This window comes from Streptopelia decaocto, assembly GCF_964273445.1.
Source record: "Streptopelia decaocto genome assembly, chromosome: 1".
In the NCBI taxonomy this organism is placed as follows: domain Eukaryota; kingdom Metazoa; phylum Chordata; class Aves; order Columbiformes; family Columbidae; genus Streptopelia; species Streptopelia decaocto.
Genome location: NC_138663.1, coordinates 133,508,040 through 133,527,689, shown reverse-complemented (window position 1 = coordinate 133,527,689; position 19,650 = coordinate 133,508,040). Strand labels below are relative to the sequence as shown.

General features: G+C 37.7%; 1 protein-coding gene across 6 annotated transcripts in view; it reads left to right on the top strand.

Annotated features, from left to right (window-relative positions):
• ROBO2 (roundabout guidance receptor 2) overlaps window positions 1-19,650 on the top strand; it is a 459,676-nt gene that overhangs the window by 40,503 nt on the left and 399,523 nt on the right. For all 6 annotated transcript variants that reach the window (XM_082046751.1, XM_082046748.1, XM_082046750.1 and 3 more), the window contains exon 2: window positions 4,183-4,509. In XM_082046751.1, coding sequence (XP_081902877.1) covers window positions 4,183-4,509 — 327 coding nt within the window. The remainder of the gene's footprint in view (window positions 1-4,182; window positions 4,510-19,650) is intronic.

Genomic DNA, 19,650 nt, shown 5'->3' with positions numbered 1-19,650 from the left:
TCCTGCTACTTAGCAGTAGTTCTGATTTCCCCACAGATGACTACCAAACTTATAGATTCCCTTCGGTTACAAATGAAATATTGCCTGAGTACCCTCACTCATGTTAGGTTTTCTATCTCTGGTAGTATCCACTGTACTATGACATTTATATCAGTTCACCTCTGTCCCAAAGCCATATTTTCTGAAAGAGTCTGAAATTTTTTTACTCATCAATTTCTAATCAGAAGATACCTGAAGCTATGCTGCAGATGCCACTTCCTTCCTTCTTTGCCTTATCCTCATAAAAAAGCTTTTTGAATGAGATAATATTGAGCTGTCTAGTAAAGTAATGTAAACAGGTGTGGTGGTTTGGCTATAGCATGGTCTCAGCAGAAATTTATCAGGAACTTCAATACCATTACGTCAGAATGGTATTTATTTATTTATTTGTTTCCACCACACAACTCTGCCCCACGCTATTATATTGAACTACTGTTGAAATCCAAAGACTATGAGATTTTTTGTACCTTCACCACATGCAGAAAACCATCCTCATCCATCTTTTTCTAGCTTAGATTCTTAAACACAAAACTAGGAATCACACATATATTGCTGGGGCGTGTGATTAGCAGTGTTCCAGATGACACTGAGATTATGTTGAATGAATTCTGTGTTTATTTTCTGTGCTTTTTGTGTGTGTGTGTTTTGCCTGATAATATAGCCTCAAGATGGAATGTCACTATATCTAATTATTTTATAATTTCATCTGTTGTTCTTTTTTCCTTTTTTTTTTTTGTTTGAGTGTAGAGAGGTAAGTTGAAAACAGGTGGCTTATGTCCTGTCTTTTGTTGGAGTAATCTCAGCAACTTCTTGTTTAATGCTGCAATATGAACATTAATATTAAAGGTAGAATACTATAGACTTGCACATTGTCTTCTTTGGGGTATGTTTTGGGTTTTTTAGTTTTGAACAGTGGTTTTAAGCAAAAAGTAGTAAGCAAAAAGGTGAGCCTAAAACTTTCTCTGTGAATTAGTTGGTGAGGTGTATATGAAACTAATCTTCTCAAGATGTGTAATAACCGGTCTTCTGCAACAGCTGTGTGAACATGGCAAACAATGATAGGACAAGGGGTAATGGGATCAAGCTGGAACACAAGAGGTTCCACTTGAATTTGAGAAGAAACTTCTTCTCAGTAAGGGTGACAGACACTGGAACAGGCTGCCCAGGGAGGTTGTGGAGTCTCCTTCTCTGGAGACATTCAAAACCCACCTGGACATGTTCCTGTGCGACCTCACCTAGGCGTTCCTGCTCCAGCAGGGGGATTGGACTAGATGATCTTTTGAGGTCCCTTCCAATCCCAAACATACTGTGATACTGTGATACTGTAACATTGATGTACAGTAAGCATTGGAGCACTCTAAGTATGTATTCAAGTAAGTGTCATTGCTCTCCTTTTTGTAGGTGTGGCTTCCTGGCAGCTTTCAGTTAGCCACGATATTGTAGGAGTTTTTTACAAAGCCAAGGTTTTGCCCAACAGCATCTAACACCTAATTTGAAGTCATTGCAGTCCATCATAATAATGACTACTTAGGGACTCTTAAACTAAGGAGTTATTCACATGCTCTGTGCATACATGAGATATTCCTAGATTGGAAATCCTTGAGGGAAAAGTGGAGAAGGAAATTGCATGTCTAGTCCAGGATACACCACCAGCTGCCTGCTTCAGTGCGGTTGCACATGTCATCTTGAGTAGACTGTGGTTCCATCTCACCCTTTAGTAGAAGTATCATCTTCTGCCCAGTTAGCTCATGGGATTAATGATTTTTCTGCTCTTTCTAAATTAGGTTGCATTTGTAAGAGTACTGGGAGGTGTGGGGAGGGTAGGGGAGCCACAGTGGAAGAATCAAAACTCCACCAGGAAAACACCATTTGGGGCTGTCACTTTCTGGCATGTCAACAGTGGCTGTGTCTGCCAGAAGAGAGGCAATGGAGTTGTTCTTTCTAAATCGGAGTATCATTCTGGAATAGCTGTAGGTGCTCCGTTCAGTTTTTGAAGGAGGGAGTCTGCTGTGCTCCAGGATAGATTTCTTGTGTGTGTTTTTCTTCCCCCCTCTTAAGTGCATGTTGAAGGAAATAACTTGCAGCAGGAGATAGCTGAAGGTATACCCAGGCATAGCAGGAATGCCTGGTATGAGCCCCCCTCAAAACACAACTTGAGCCTTTTCGTTGCTGATTGGCATGGTCTCTGCTGCCCACATCTCAACTCTTTTTTTGAGCACATATTGCTTAATTAGGTAAAGTGAGGTAAACATTAGTGATAACTTTGCTATTGTCATAATAGAACCTGCTAGCCACTGAAAGAGTCTGTATGTGCAGCAGTGATGTAACACCTTGTTGGTATGGCAAGCCTCAGTTTAATGACCTGAGTGTTACTAAAACAGATATCCAAAGGTGGATTCCCTCTGTAGAATGGGTCCTTGTTCCTTTCCTCATAACTTTGGAGTAAATAAGGCATCGACAATGTTTCAAAATATGTAGTGCCTAGATTCTGTGATTCTGTGAGACTTTATCCAGGGTGGTGGACCCAGCACCAATCTCTTCCACACAACTTACTTCTATAGGGCCTCCCCTTTGCCAGCACTGCTCTTCCTTATTTCAGGACTTGAGTGACAGGATAAGACTTCATTGGAGAAGGTGGAGGACAGTGTTCAGGTTCCCGCTGCCCAGGGCAGGGAAGCAGCAGAAGGCAGCTGAATGTAAAGGACACACAGAAGGGCAGCAGAACAGTGTGTGAAAGTGGCCGCACAGAAGAGTACATGGCAAGGCACAAAGTTGCTGTTGTAGAGGGCACAAAATTATTATTTCAGAAACTTCAGTATTATCTGTACCTAGTTGTTCTGATAATTGTGAAGGCTTAATGATGGCATATTCATCATCAGTATTGTAAAGTAAAAAATAGTATTCTGGAGGGCAATTGAAAGAATAAGGTATTTTGGGTTATATTACTTTACAGTGATAGAGGGATTCATATTGCTACTTAATCCTTAGAACTGAATAAAAATTAGTGGAAAACCTGTAACCATGTCCTTTCCAATGTATGCTGCACTCAGACTGAGCCCCTGGAGTGCACTCAGGGATAATCCAGGGTTCCAGACTCCTGGTAGGTTGTGCTATGTAGAAATGCTGGAGCTTTCAGGAACCATATAACCAGGATTGTAATGCAGCATTGAGAGGAATTTAGGGATATTGCAAATAGGTTAGAAAGTACATTTGCAAATAAAAGATTATCGACACCAAAATGCAATGTGAAGGAAATGATGAATGCAGAGAGAAGATAAACTAAAACAGACGAATAAAGACTTCGCAGAGACACTGGTGTATGCAGTGCACTTTCTGATGCATGTGTGCCTCTATTGTACTTGTGTGTGTGTATGTGTGCATGTGACCACAATCTGCTGAACATTTCTGAAGTGCAGTTGACATTTGAGATTTCCAAATAAAAAATAGAGCTCATGAATGACTTCTGACACTTCAAACAGTTGAAGTTGCCAACTGTTGTACTACAAATTTTTGAAGGAAGAAATACTTTTCAGGTTTCAGTTGTGGTTTGGTGTTTGTTTTGGTTTGTGTGTTTTGTTTTTTTTTTCCTTTTTGTTTTTGTTTGTTTGTTTGTGTGTTTTTGGTGTGGGTTTGTGTTTTTTTTTTCCTTCTGTTTCCATACCTGGGCTGTTTCTAGAAAAGAGATACAAAGTATACATATAAAATACAAAGAACTGTTAATCAATGTAAGACAGTGTTTGTGGATGTCCATCTATTGAGTCTGGTGGATGAAAGGATGGCAGAGCAGTAGCCCTAAGGGGAATCTGGAAGCACACAGATATCTAGAAGCAATTGTAAATAGAAAGATTACTGGAACAAGGGAAAGATTTTGTAAAGTATTTATGGATGACAGATCCTTCTTTAAGCCTAGTCTGGTTTCGATAATCAGAAGTGTATATCTGTAGTCCAACTCAGGTGTTTAGCTTTGAAAGTCTCTGATACAGTTTCTGATATCAGGCAAAACAATATCAGATGTGTACAAGTTTTCATATTTTCTTCTATTTGACAATTTTTGTGGCATTGAAAGAGTAAGTGATGAGAACTCTTTGTGAAGCCTGAAGTTAAAATATGTTGTTTTTTCCTCCCTCTTTCCTTTTTCTCTAGGATCCCGTCTTCGCCAGGAGGACTTTCCACCACGGATTGTTGAGCATCCTTCAGATGTGATAGTCTCCAAAGGAGAGCCAACAACTCTGAACTGTAAAGCTGAAGGACGGCCAACTCCTACTATTGAGTGGTACAAGGATGGAGAGCGAGTGGAAACGGACAAGGATGATCCGCGCTCGCACCGCATGCTGCTGCCCAGCGGATCTTTATTTTTCTTACGTATTGTGCATGGACGCAGGAGTAAACCTGATGAAGGAAGTTACGTTTGTGTAGCAAGGAACTATCTTGGAGAAGCTGTGAGTCGGAATGCATCTCTGGAAGTGGCATGTGAGTAGTTTTATATAATTAACATTTTGTAAAGCTTTATAGTTGCTTTTATGTGGTCGTCCAGCACTTGCACGCAGTCAGTAGTCTAGGAGATAACAAATGTAAATAGCTATGGCATTCTGTCATTAGCTATAGCTCTTAGTCAATGCATTTCTACATGCATTTATACAGTAGCAGTGACCATACGGAATACATGATTTATACTGAAGCAAGGTTCTAGCCGGTGTGTAATCATGATTGGCACAAACACAGACAAAGGCTAATCTTCCTCTAAAGAATAATCTAATTTTTAAATTATGACTAAAGTTGGTTATACTGAAACTAATGTGGAAAAATACCTGTCATTTAATATAAGGTGCACTGTCTGTTTCTTTTTATCTAGTCATCTGTTACCTCAACAGAAGCAGGCAGCTTCTTGGTGACTCATGTTTTCTACTGCTGGAAAACTCAATATATGCTACTCTATCACAAACTTGATACGGGCCTCATTCATTATGTGAATGACAAGTGAAATTGTTGTCCATTTCTCATATCATCCAGAGCAGTCTTATTCTTTATCGATTGTCTTAACAGAGAAGCCGTCACGGCTCTTTCAGAGACCACCCAAATGCATGATCTGCTTCCAGTAGCGTTAGCAGACGCATTCACTATATTCACATAGCAAACAAGCTCATCATACATAAAATACAACATGTTGTATATTAGTTTTTGCTGCTTGGTAATCTTTTCAGAATATCAGCTAAGGGTAACTGTGTATCTTCGCATAAGGGTGTATTGTAGCAGGCTTAAAAATCCTGTTCTTTTGCTGGACTTCACGTCCCCCCCCCAACACTTCTTCATCGGGCAGTAGTTTCAGTCAAATGTGTTTGAAATAAGGATTTAGCACAAACTTGTACTGCTTAGTTGATAAAGAATGGATTTAAGTACACATTCAAATATATGTTGGTTTAAAGGGGAGGAAAAAAAAAACAAACACGGATGAGAAATCTTTATTCCTGATGCAATCTGCAGACTTGTATAGCCAATGTTATGTGATCTTGAGGCTTCAAGAAGTTGCAGAAAATGCAGAAAATTTTGAAATATTTAGATGGTGGTATAGGTCAAGTAGAACAGACTTTTGCACTACCTTTCACTTGTCAAAATCTAGATTCAGAACTGTTTCAAATTAAAAATGGAAACAATGTTGGCACACATTCAAGGCATGAGTGTGACATATCTGCCAATAAAGGCATCACAGAAAGTTAGTTGTGTTAGGTATTTAGGAATTGAGAGGACAACCGATTTGAGGAAGGCTGGACTCTGGGTGAGTATGACTCTAGATAAATTTACTAAATTATGTCTGTCTTTGTACATGTGTTTTGTAAACTATCTGAGAAATCCTGTGAGACACTTTGAAATCTTTATTGCAGTCCTGTTGAGACTGGCATGTCCTGTCAAAGTTCAGAAGATGCTTCAAGTTATACCTGGAGTCAAATTAAAGTGACTCATTATTTTTAAATTTAAAGGTACTGTGTATTTCATTAGTTTTTACTGATCCTACTTCAGTGACTGCTGACTCCTGTTACAATATCCCCGGTCTCTGGAGTTACTGTTTTAACCACTGTAGCTGGTGGCAGGTCATGCATGAACTGCGTGTGAGATAGAAGACACCTTTAAAAATAATAGCACTGTGTTTCATTGTCAGAGGTATTTTAGAGCAGGATCGTAGAACACAAAACCTGAGATCTGAAACCTTAGCCAAAGTTTTTGCAATAGCAACATGCATCTGACACCATATTATTTTACTGTTTTCATAGCTTTGAAATTTAGCTGACTAAATTCCTCAATTAAATGGCAAATTTAATAGCAGGCACTCCTGTTCCACTCCAACATTACTTTGCCTTTTCTTGAGTGATACCATGGCTGTGATTACAGGAAGATATTAATCAAAGAAAAAAAAATGTAAATAATACATACATTTCTTGTTTACTTAATTTTAGAGATTCTGCTGGCTTCATGTTTCCTGGTTTAAAAACATGTGGCAGTACTCAATGCATATCAAAGGCATCCTTTGGAGAACAGTAGCAAAACTACCCTGTTTCTCTTAGTTTTGAGACACTTTTTAATATGATTTTTGGTTCTAAATCAAGCTCTTGAGTGACTTTGAGAGAACTTTGAGTTATTTTAAGGCTTTTCACTGTATTACTAACGTCACCATTTCTGTGCTGAAGAAGATGGGCAGGTCTGCAGCAGTGGTTTGCCCACTAGGGAAATGAGTTGCTGCTGACAGCCCATTGTCAGCAGCGAGGCCTTGTTCACCTGTTCTCAGCTGCTGCTGAAAACTCTGGAGTTGCCCTTATGCTGCAGCCCCATCTGTGGGAGCCGGCACAGCCTCATGCGGTCGGGTCTTGTGCTATCTATACTGGTGTTGAAAACTGCTCTTTCCACACTAAGCCAAGCTGCTTTCATCACCAGAAAAACGACGGTTGTCCTTTGCTGACAACGGGGTTTTGGATTATTATCTGACTGTAGGTGGCCTCAAATTGTGCCAGTAAAGGCAAAATGCTGCTTTTTATGGGTTTAAAATGCTCAAGTCTGCTGTTTTAGTGAAAGAATCAGTAATTGTTTTACTTTGCTTACTAACTTGTTAGTCACCAGTAATGTTCACTTGCAACTTTTGAATGGTTTATGAAGAAATATTTATTTGCTTTATACATCTCTTAAGTGTGTTCATGCTTATTCATTCAGATGAGAAACAGTGTTAATTGCGGTTCATTCTCTTCTATTTTTTTTTCTTCCCTGTCCGTGTGCACTTGCCACAAAAACACTGGGATTGAAAAATCTGATGTATCCATATTTATGTGTAAAGACAGAAGAAAAACTCTTAAGTGAAATTCATTTGGGGTATATAGTGATTCAAAGCATAGTGTGGCCCATCTTGAATGCAATCATTTTGTCCCTTGTGCTTTTGAAGTGATTTTTTGCAAGTTTTGCAAGAAGTCACTAAGCTCTTTCTGATCACATAGCAGTTTACGCCTTTCCCAAATATGATGAATGTAGGTAGCAGTCCATCCAAACCATTTAAGTGTGCTTTTAAATCCATGCCTATTCAGAGCACGTGCATACAATCAAGGACAGATATTTTTGTGCTGATGTATGTCCTCAAAAAAATTCCTTTGTGACAGTGAAACTGTGAACTGTTATTTGAGAAGTTACTTAAAAAACATCATTCCCATGCAGAATGTACTTTTAGAAATTTTTTTTACCTTTTAATTTAGAAAGTCTTTATTTCAGAAGACATTTAAGAAGAAATAGGGGCTTGTGTTTGAAGGGACAGTTTAGGATTGACATGACTTCATATATTTCATTCTTTTAATGCATTAATCATTGGTGTGCTTTGCGTGGGTTGCTTTTTTCAGTAGGAGCTTCCCAGAAGGAAAAAATAATGCTAATGCTAGCAGCAAACCCATTCTTCCTCTGTGCATGTGGCAAATTCTCATGTAATATTTGTATGTTTTATGGGTAAATAATTAAAAATAAATGTTCTAGCCCTAAAACAACTACAAAGAATTGTATTCAAAAGAGTAAAATGTCTTTCTTATGATTTTTGTGTACTACAGTTTTTTTTATTGAAACTCAACAAGGGCTGGCATTATTTGAATATGTTGATACTTAGATTTTCTTGGGTGGATTTTGGAAAGGGAAGTAGGCTTGAAACAGTTTGATCTTTTATGAAATTGCTTTCATATTTGAAAGCCAGAAATTTAAAAATAAAAGCACGGTTGTTCACAACATACGAATTGACCTGGTTGAACCTATGTGGTCAAGTTTTCCAGCGGGAATATCAGGAGACACATTTGCGATAGTGGTCGTAGCTAGGATTTCAGTTGCAAGCACTGGGGCGCCGCATGTGAGCAAGAGACTGAGCATGAGGGTCCTTGCACTGACTCAGGCTGCCTCCGATCTACCCTGAGTCAGCGGCTGCCCCCAGAGAGAGCAGCTGTAGCCCCAGGTGTTAAATATGTGACAGCAGCTTGATCTATCGACCACTGTAAGAGGGGGCTTTGGCCTAAATGAAAATTCATGAAAAATTGATGAAGTCCCCAGATTATTTTTTTCCCTTTTCTTTTTCCAGTGCTGTGCCAATGCAGCGAGGAGAGATTAAATGAGGTGTTGAACGCTTTAGTGGCAAGGAGGTTGTGGTTCAAAGGTCAGGGGTCAAGGGAGGGTAAAAAAGACCAATTTTCTACCTTACTTTCCTTTAAAAGAAAATATGAAGCTTTTCAGATTAGCTGAGATTTGCTGCCATTTTAATATAAAAATAAAGCTCAGGAATATTCACAAATAAGATTCTTTTCTGCATGAGTTGGCAAAGGGTAGGAGTATGGGGGTTGGTGCTAATAGAAAACAGTGGAAGACTCTGAGTCATAATTCAATTGGAGAACCAGAAATAGATTGGATTTTGTAATGGCAGTATAAATTTGGGTTTCCATCTTTCTGAGTCTGTGCTTGAACTGAAGTAGTTTGAAGAAAGAAGAGGTCTTGAATTATTTATGTCACAGATTGCTTGAATAGCAGGCTTTGGAATGCTTTCCAAACACAATGATCCTGTTTATGTTAGATCCAAAACTGAATTATGTTTTTATCTGTAAAAAGAGAGGTTATGGTAGTACAGTGAGTTTAGTGTGAAGAGTCACAGGTGTATTCCAAAGCAAGCATAAGCCAGATCTTAAACATGGGAGACAGTAATTTTACGAATAAAAGAGACATGTTTTAATATTCAGTGAATAAAGGTTGAGAAGTATAAAATACAGGCTATGCAATCATCTCTGTATTGTAATGCCAATGACTATTTGCTGGAGCATGTGCAAAAGGCTGCAATAGGTCCATAATAATGGAGTTAATAATTTTACTTGAGATATTCAGAGTAAAGACCACCTGTAAAGTAGGGAGAAGCGCACAATGTATGTGACTGTGAAGTGAGTGTATGATTTTTTTCATCTAGTTTCTCCTCAACATATGACTTAAATATACAAATTTTTATTGATTCTGTTACTCATAATTTCAAGGGCTTTTTTGCTTTGGGGTTACTTTCACATGTGGAGAGTACATCCTGTTCATTTATTTATACCCCTCTCACCCTCATTCTTCTCAACAGTGTGGAAAGCTTCCTGTCTGAGCTGGCACTTCTTTGCTTTCATCAAGACAGAAGCAATTATTGTAGGTATTGAATGCTGGAGACTGTGGTCCTGTGGATGAGCCATATCAGGACATTGAAAAGCATCACACTTTTCCTTACTCTGCATTTCTGCAAGAAGAAATATAACAAACCGTGACTATTATCACAGCACACTTAATGAAAATAAAATTCCCCTCATAGAAGAAAATAGATAAAATTATATCTGATTAGATAATTGGGGAAAAGGAAGATTTCATAAGGTGAGGGGAACACTTCAAGCCTTTTCTGTATTGCAATAAGCAATTTCTGTGGGTTAGGATGAAGCCATTGGGAATACCACTGTTAGAAACCATTACATAATACATAATTTCTGTATAGGACATAATTTAATTCTTACAGTCACTATTATAAATTAAAGAGGTTAATCAGTACCAATAAGTGAAGCCATACCAGCTAAATCAAGACCTGATCGATGTCTAATTGCAAAGTCTCATTTTGAGCCAAAAAATGAGTTCTGATTATTTACTTTATTAGTTTAGCTTTTAGCTGAGTATGTGTTTCTCCTATTTCTTAATTCACCTGTGATAAGAAATCTAGGTATTTCAGAGGATGTGATTTTTGTTTTGTTTGGTTGGTTGAGTGTTGTTTTGTTTTGGTTTTGTACCAGTATCCAGAGTGAACTAGAATTTTTATGATAGAGGTGTGCTTCATCAGGAGAAGCTAAACTGTATCTCCTGTCATTAACAGTTTTCTCATAAACTGTTTAAGATTGTGCTTCAGCATTGATGCCTTCAATGTGGGCAAAATCAGTACTTCCCCATCATTATCCACTAGGATGTAGACAGATGACTGCATTGTTACATATTCGTTTCTTATCTTTTGAGCTCTACCTGGACATGCAGATTTAATTTTTAGTTAAAGGCTAAAAATGCTAATGACACACATATAAGAGCTATCACACTGATGGTACCTCCAAAAACATTTAATATGGTTTCAGTCATAATATAAAACTGTACAGTACCTGTAGGTTTCTCCAGAGCTTATTCTCCATTTTCATTTTCTTACTCTTTTCATACTGTGGTCATTTGTCATCTTACAATAATGTTGTTGTTGTTGTTTTCTGTTTGGTTGGTAGTTTTTGTTTTGTTTTGGCATGTGTTCACAGCACAATTAGCTCTAAAGAGAAACACAGGTTCACATAAAACAAACAGGCTTGGCTTCCAGAAGAGTGTTCATTGTGAGCACTTAAGTTCAGCTGATTGTGTTGAAAAGGGTACAGCCCAGTGAAAAGTCTCCTTAACAGCTGCACGTTGGTTCCACTGTGTGAATTAATTCCTTCAGAACGTGCATCTTTGCAAGGTGCTCTCTTGTACTGTGTAGTCATACAGTCTAGTATCATCCTCAGCATTCCTGCAGTAGAAATATGTTCTCACAGCCAGAAATGGTTAGAGAAGCTTTCTGCAGGATTTCTAATTTATTCCTTGAATTCTTCTGCCCACGATCTACCCTTTTTCCCCTTCTGAAAGAGAACTTTCAATGTTTCATTTTTAGAAGATATTTGCAGTGCACTCGATCTGATTCTGCTTCTAATAATTTCTTGCACATTTCATAATTTGATTTTTATCAGCTTCCTTCTTCCTCTTTGATTTTATTTTTTTTTATCAAATCCTGCTGTTTATACAGCTTTGAATGATCTACCTGATGAAATGTCAACAGCTAAGGACCTACTGATGACTTTACAGAAACCTTGGAAGAGATCAGCTATTGGCTGATCTGTTAGTGTGCGTGTCATCTTGACCTGACTTTTTTTGCTTGACACTTCTCTGATTTTTAGTTTACTTGGGAAATGAAGGAGAACAAGATAACATTGCATTTTTACAACTCTCTTCCCTTTGCTCAGGAGCCTATAAGCACTATTTGAATCCTAATTGAGATATTAGCTATTGTTGACATATGCTTCAGACATGTTGTGCTATTCTGCAATGTCAGATAGGCTTGAAAAAAAGTACTTCAGACCATTCCTTTGCAAATGTTGCATGATTTCAATTCTAACAAAGTTTATTACTATGGTAATTAACAGTAATTATTACAGTGAGATTTATGGATGTTTTATATATCTACATATATATGTATGTATATAGTTTTTAATTCTGGTAATCATTATATTAGTTTGAGGACACTAGAACTTTATCCTTCTTCCTTTTTTTTTCCTTTGTTCAGGTGTGTTCTTCCCCTGTTCCTCTTCTTAGAGGACTAAAATCTAATTGTGGCTTTGATGATACTTTCACTTCAAGTCCTCTCACAGATGTTATACTTTGAACAAGTTTCTAATATTTGGCATTTATGTGGGAAATGAAGTGGTGGGTTTGTTCCACTTCTCGAATTTTTCACATGGCAGCAATGTGAATGTATACTGATACTTTGGACATTCCTTCATCATGTTAGAGGAGGGAGGTGTACCCAGTCACTTTCTGATGTCTTTTAGATGTGTCTGCCAGCGTACAAAAGGGATCTAGAGATGTAAAGATTGAGGAGCCCTGAATCACTGAGTCCCCTGTATTCTACATAGCTGTATCTTGTAATTCCATTCAGAAACACTTGAAGCTGCACTTTGCAAAGCAGTTTGATTGCTTTTCCCCTTCATCCCAGAGCTCTCTCTGTTCCCTGTTTCTGTTGGAAGACTGTCTTGGAATTTGTCTTCCAATGGTGAGAAAAACAGCTCTAATGTTTCCAATATAAACATGCTTTATTTATGCTTGTTCTTGTGATCTGGTTTTCCTTTAGTTTAGTTATTTTCTCTCCTTTGTATTTAGAGACCACAGTGGTATCACTTCTCATCTCAGCTATTGCTAAGTTAAACAAGAGAAGTTCATGTGTTTTCTAAGAAAATATTTTCTTGAATCTAGTAGTCATTCTCCACCTGTTCTAGTCTGCATGCATTTTCTGAGATGTAAGTGTCTAGATTGTGTATAATATTTCAGGACTTGCATGCTGTGCATTATGAACTAACGTTAATAACTACCTTCACTGTTCTCTTATCTGTAAGTCCTGTGATCATATTTAACTTTTTTAAGTGTTGGGTAGCCCATAGTCATTCTGTAGTAATCTGATGCAGATCTTTCTCTTCCTTTATAATTTGCAACAGATGAGCTTCTACTTTACAGTAAACTTCCCTGCAATTGGTTTGAAAGCGTATGACCTTGCACATTCTGTTATTCCACATCATTAAGTGTCTCCTACTCTAGTCTTCAACGTCATCTAGTTCTCCCCGTGTAATGTGCTCTTCCTGTTGGGTCCTGCTGGGCTTGTTGCCTAATCTTGGATACTGAAGTAGAAGGTGGCCTTAGTGTTCAAAACTGGCAGTTTCTTAATCTATCTGTGTCTTGCTGGAGGACTTTGTGTCTACAAACTGGACTTGAACTTGCCTCTTGCCCACCTGTTATGCAAAATCATTTGATTAAATAAGTAGGAAAGAAACAAGTTTCTGTTAGCCTATGAACAGAATACCAACCCAGCAAGGTTGAGCCATATGAACATTGCTGTGGGAAGGAAATATTTTCAGTGACTTGCATTCTGCTTCTGTTAAAATCTCAAAACACTGATCCATACATAGGAATCTGAGGAAAAATACTACTTGTTTAAGTGGACAAGTAGCAATCTTGCAAAAGAATTTGCATTGGTTAATCTTTTGGATTATTTTTTAGATAATATTGCATGCAAATGTTTCCTCATCTGCTGTATATATGCACACACACAATTATAATTTAAAAGAACGTAGGCTTGGAAAAAGAACAAAAGAATTAATTGCAATCTTCTGACTTCAACTTTTGTCATTCATTATTCAGTGCTATATGTAGTGCACTTGGTGAGTGACAGTACTATAAACCCTTAATGCTGACAGCTAAGAGGATGATCACTTTGTATTTTAGTAAAGATGGATGTTAAATACAACTTTGGGTGTGGTTAGAATATAAGAATTCCTGTTTTGCCCTGAAGAGCACCATTGAGGTAGTTGTATAAAATTTCTTAGTTTTTATCTTATATGGAAGAAATTAATAACGGTGAAAGAAATGAAAGAAATAAGCGTCTTCAGGACAGCTTTCAATTTATTTTCATGATGGACATTCTTCACAGGTTTTTCAGGTCCATATAGCCTTTGGAATATGCAGATTGTCAACTGTTTGTATGCAGAGATTTTTGGTGGCAATATTGTTTCTTAGTTGGGACTGTGATCTGAGTTTTCAGGAGACCTTTCATTTTTTACATCAGAATCAGAGGCAGAATGCCCTACTAGGTCACACCAGTTGATCAACCTAGCCCAATGGTCTGTCTTTGATAGTGACAGACAAAGACATGGTTTAGGCGAACACAAGAGCTTAAACAATTTGACTCATTCCCCTCATGGATTCTGGGGAAGTACAGTTGTTTTTCTTGGTTAGAATGAGAAAAAAGGCACAGGTAGTGGAAAACCTGTAGTAGTTGAAAGCATCTGGTATGGGTAAGCACTGTCACTTCAGTCATGTAGATATTAGTGATCTTTACTGCAAGATTATCTTTATGAAAGAGACGTGTACACAGAGTTAACAGCTTCCCTCTTCCTCTTCCCTCTTCCTCCTCCCTCTTCCTCCTCCCTCTTCCTCCTCCCTTGAAGTATAGAATATTTAGAATGTTTTAAATTAAGTTGATAACAAAGCTCATATGGGAGCACATTTTAGTTATGAATTAGAAGTTACTAAAGCAAACTCAAAAGTTAAATGAACCTTTTCATGGTATGTCAGGATGACTTTTTCTTCTAGCAAAGCATCTGGGTTACTAAACAGTACACAGAAAAAAAAAAAAGTAACTTGAAATTATTTTTGGAAGTGTTTGCTTTTGTGTTGCATCTACATTATTTCTAACTCTGTTTCATAATTTTTATGGATTTATTTCATATTTCAAATTTAGGATCAGCAACAAGAAATTATGTCTTCCACAAGTAGTCTAGTTCTTTGGTTGATTAAATTATGTTCACTCTTTGGATTGTTGGAGGGGGAGATAAGTAGTTTGCAGTTTGGAGACTCATCTGGGAAATGTGATTTGAGCCACTCTAGGTGCTAAAGATACATATGTTACGATATAATAAAGATACATATGTTATGCTATATTAAGAATATGAGGGATATTCTTTATTTTATTTGCCTCCTTCTACCTACTATAAAAAACAGGTGACTTTCTTCATGCTTTTGTTCAGATTATCTTTCCATTTAAGCAACATCTGATTCTGAATGTATTAGTTCCTGTAAATTTTGGCCTTTTTAACAGATCTTATATACATAATGTAAACTTTGTTTCTATCAATCTTATTGCAAGATGCAGGAGCACCCCACCCCCCAGGAGCACTTGATATAAAAAAAAACTTTTCAGAAAGTGAGCCCTAGGGAAAGAAATTGCAGAAAATCAAACAAAAAGGTTTCCTTTGTCTTTAAGAACTGGACATCTTACAAAACTAAAAGCAAGCCAACCAACCCATAAAAACCCAAACCACCAAACACCACCACTTCCCACCCTCTAAAAAAAAAAAGTCAAACAAAAAACAGCAACAAAATATTGGTGGTGATGGTACAATTGGTATCTGCAAATTGTTGTAGAATTACTTTTTTCCCTACCAGTGTCATTATTCTAAATATCTCCACTGAATCCCTTACTTTTACATTTGTTTTGAAATTGGAAATGGGGAGTTTAGAACAGAGACCTAGATTCTTTTTTTTAACTGGATTTTCTTATCAAACAACTTGGTCAGATTGTAGGGAGCTCACAGAATCACAGAATGCTAGGGATTGGAAGGGACCTCGAAAAATCATCTAGTCCAATACCCCTGCTGGAGCAGGAGCACCTAGATGAGGTTACACAGGAAGGCATCCAGGCAGGTCTTGAATGCCTCCAGAGTAGGAGACTCCACAACCCCCCTGGGCAGCCCGTTCCAGTACTCCATCACCCTCACTGAGAAGAAGTTTCTTCTCAGATTTAAGTGGAACCTTTTGTGTTCCAGTTTGTACCCATTACCCCTTGTCCTATCATTGGTTGTCACTGAGAAAAGCCTGGCTCCATCCTCATGACACTCACCCTTTATATATCTGTAAACATGAATGAGGTCACTCCTCAGTCTCCTCCAAGCTAAAGAGACCCAGCTCCCTCACCCTTTCCTCATAAGGGAGATGCTCCACTCCCGTAATCATCTTTGTTGCCCTGCACTGGACTCTCTCCAGCAGTTCCCTGTTTCCACTTGCTAGAATAAAAGCTTATCTTTGGCTACTTTTTATATAATTCACTTGCTAATTTTGCCATTCATCAAAATATTTTGACTGGTTATCATAAACACATTGTTTATATGTCACTTTTCTCGTGATACACTTGCACACTAAACAAATGAGAACTTGGTTTCTGTCATATCAAACCCCTCTCGCAGTTCTTTTATTCCAATGCTGCAGAGATACTTAAAGATAGTTTAATAATACTAATTTTTGTCTGTCTTGGAAATAATTTCACTTTCGCAGAATGGTTCATTATGAGGAATAGGTGTAAAAAGCAGAAGTTAAAAGCTATGGGAAAATAAGAGTTTTGTATCAGCATGTCATCAAGTTCCTAACAGTGACATACAGAACTTGTGAATAAACAGGATATAATGTGCAATTTATTAATAACATATTTATTTGCTAAAATTATGGGAATATGAACTCTCAAATTATAATGAAGTATTGACAATATTGTTTAGGACCTGTACAGTATGCAGCTATTTAACTATCACATTTTTATATATGTAAATTTATGCGTCTATATGTGTGAAATACATATGCACTGTAGACTCTGTCATTGCACATTAAAATACCTAAGTAATGAACAGCGCAGAGGTGTATGTATGTCTGTGCTTCAGAGAAGCTTCTTTTTCAGGCACACAGTGTGTACCATACAACTACGGTACAAAATGTATGCATGTATTTCCATCTACTTTCACTGTATACGAGAGCCTGTCTGTGACATTCTATATGTATGCAAATACTTACAGAAGAAATGCTAAATTGATAATTTTTTTCTGATTTGTAGTGGTCCTCTATTCAGTCTTCATGCTTCTGTAACACCTATTGGATATTTGTAAAAAATGTTTGTTGTGGTTTTTTTTTCTAACCAAGTAGACTAAAAACAACCCTAGGAACTCAAGGGGCAGTGTAAGTAAGGATCTATACTTTTTTCCTAACGTAGCATGAACTGTAGGGAACATATGTACACTTGTGCCAGCCATTTTTCCACCACCTATCCTGAACTCCCCGGTTGAGGTGACCTCTGAAGTGGCTGCTACAGTGAGTGATGGAGTTAATGAGATCCAGCGACACCATGACCCTGACCCCCTCGTGGCCTTGGTTTCACTCATCCATCTTCCTAGCCCCACAGGCTGTGATGTGCTGTGTGGAGACAGGATTAAACAAGTGTGAATAAACAAGTTCAAAGCTTTCTGTCATGGCTGCCAACACAGAACATCAGGAAAATGAAACATTAATAGCCCAATGGTGGGGAGACATGTTGTTTTGCCTTAAGAACACCTGGGGAAAGTACCACTTGCTATGTGATCGGCTCTTTGCATGCCAGGAAAAGTTTGCTTAAGACTTTTGTGAAGGGTGCAAGATTTGGCCTGCCATTCTTCTTAGTCATGAGGCTGGCAACAGTCAGACCAGAGGTAGAATTTCTCATCTGGAAAGGTGCTGAAAGACCTGCTACAAAAGCAGCATCCCTTGCTTGGATTGGGTGTTATTTGGGATTTGGTTTATCAGATATTATTAAAGGTGTTTGTGTGTGTGTGTGTGTTTTTGTGGGGTGTGGTTTAGTTTCTAGTGGTTTGTGTGGGTGTTTTGGTTGGTTTGGTTTTGTGGTGGTGGTTTGAACCTAATCTGTTTACAAGAAAAATCAGTCTGATGTATATTGCCAAGATTATTCCTTTAGGGAAAAATTTTACAAGAGGAGTTTTGTCATAAACAAAAGTTTTTTGCTATAACATGACTTCAGGTTGAATCTATATCTGTGAGTAAGATGCTGAGATAACGCTTTTCTGGTTGTGACAGTGGTTCAGGGTGTGTCTGTCTTCTCTTTGTCAAGACACTGTCTTTACACTGTGGCACTTTCTGATCAGTGGAATAGTCAGTGATTAAATACATTCATGGGTCAGAGCTGTGGTGGTGGATAGAAAATTACTGATGGATTATCAGTTTCATCACCTCTGACATTCGGCCTTTGCATAGTTCATCATCTGAGAATTCATAACGCATTTGCCAGAGCAATAACATGCTCAGCTACCTGTATGATCATGGATATGGGTACTGGAAACATTGTGTTCAGGATTGATAGGACAGATGTCACAGAAATTAGAAAGGCATCATCTTTTTTGCTGATAAAAATACCCATTAGCACCAGCTACTAAAGAGTGTTCTGGAGTCAGTACCAAGCTTAGTAAGTTACAAAGCTGTAATTCACTTGTATTTTAAGTTACAAAGCTGTAATTCACTTGTATTTGTCTTTTCCTGGAATGTCTCAAGAAACAGAAGTGCTTTTCAGAGTTGGAGGAATTTTGGAGTTAGAGTAAGTGGACACTTATGAGGCAGAAAATATGTAATTATTTTTTTAAGTCTAAAACTAACAAATTCGTACTGAAACAGGTGTATTTTTAGAGACTTAGTTCCTATTACACAGTAAATCTTATTACTCACTGAAAGCCTATCTAAGATTAGGTTTTTTCCTACAGTCCAATCCTGAAAGTACTGTGATTAAGCCCAGTTGAAAATGGTACATCATTGTAGTTCTAGCTTTAAAAAATCAGAAACTTCTTATACTGAAATTTGTGAGAAAATGATGCCTGGGAGATCCCGTGAATGAAGAGGAAGGACCATTTTGAACACCTGAGCACTGTCATGGTTAGCAAAGTAACAGTGGCTATCATGCTGGGGAAGTTATTCCCCCACAAAATGTCTCTAGTAATTGAGATCCATCTCCTCAGTGTTCTCTGTGGTGATGGTTCTTGTAATTTTTATTCTTGTCTTACTAAGCTAATGAGATTTCTAATGTTCCTTTTGCGGGAGAATTACTCTGCTGGCTTGTCTACTTGCCACTGAACAGAAGGTCCCTCAAATGTCTCTGACTTTAAAGAGGTTCAGGGAACACTCATGCCTTCTGTATTCGGATCTTTAAAATATGAATTGCTATTTTTTCTTTTAATATTTATAACAGTAAAGCATGGAGAAATATAATCTATCCTCATAGCGTCTTCCCACCATATTTCTGCAAATGCTTTTTAAGTGTGGGACACAGGGTGTTAAACATAAGGCTAGTTTGAGATTGCGTAGGTCTTCAATAACCAACAGTTCTTTTATCAGTTAATTATTTTCTTCCATAGAAAAATTTTGCTACAATGTGGGAATGGCTAGCCAAACAAACTCCTGTACTTCAGCCTGTGATATTAGTGCATAGTTCCTGTGTTTCTCATTTGAGTCATGTACTTCACAAAGGGAGTTGATTTTTCTGCTAGGTGTGCTATCTGTTTTGTAGGAAGTAATAAGAGAGGAGGAAGATGAGGAGAGAAGAGTAGTAAATGACTGAAACAAAAAAGGGCAAAAATTTGTTAAGAAAAATATTTTTTTGTTCTTCAGCAGTTAAAACCCTGTGGTAAGACTTTTTTCTTTCTTCGGCTTTATTAGATCATCTTATGATGATTTGTTTTTTAATCATTTCAGAGAGAAAACCAATTACAGTTTTTATTTCCTCCTGATGGCATATACTTATTTTCAGTAAACACTCAAAATGTAAAACAAGATTAGGGGCCCTGGATAAAAGGGAGATACGCTTCTGTTATTTCAGTAACTTCATGTATGAAGCTATATTGCAAGACAGCAGTTATAGAACGTCTGCTATGTTCTTCTTGTTTGTTATGTATTGTAGTTCACAGGAGAGATGTTTGTAATATC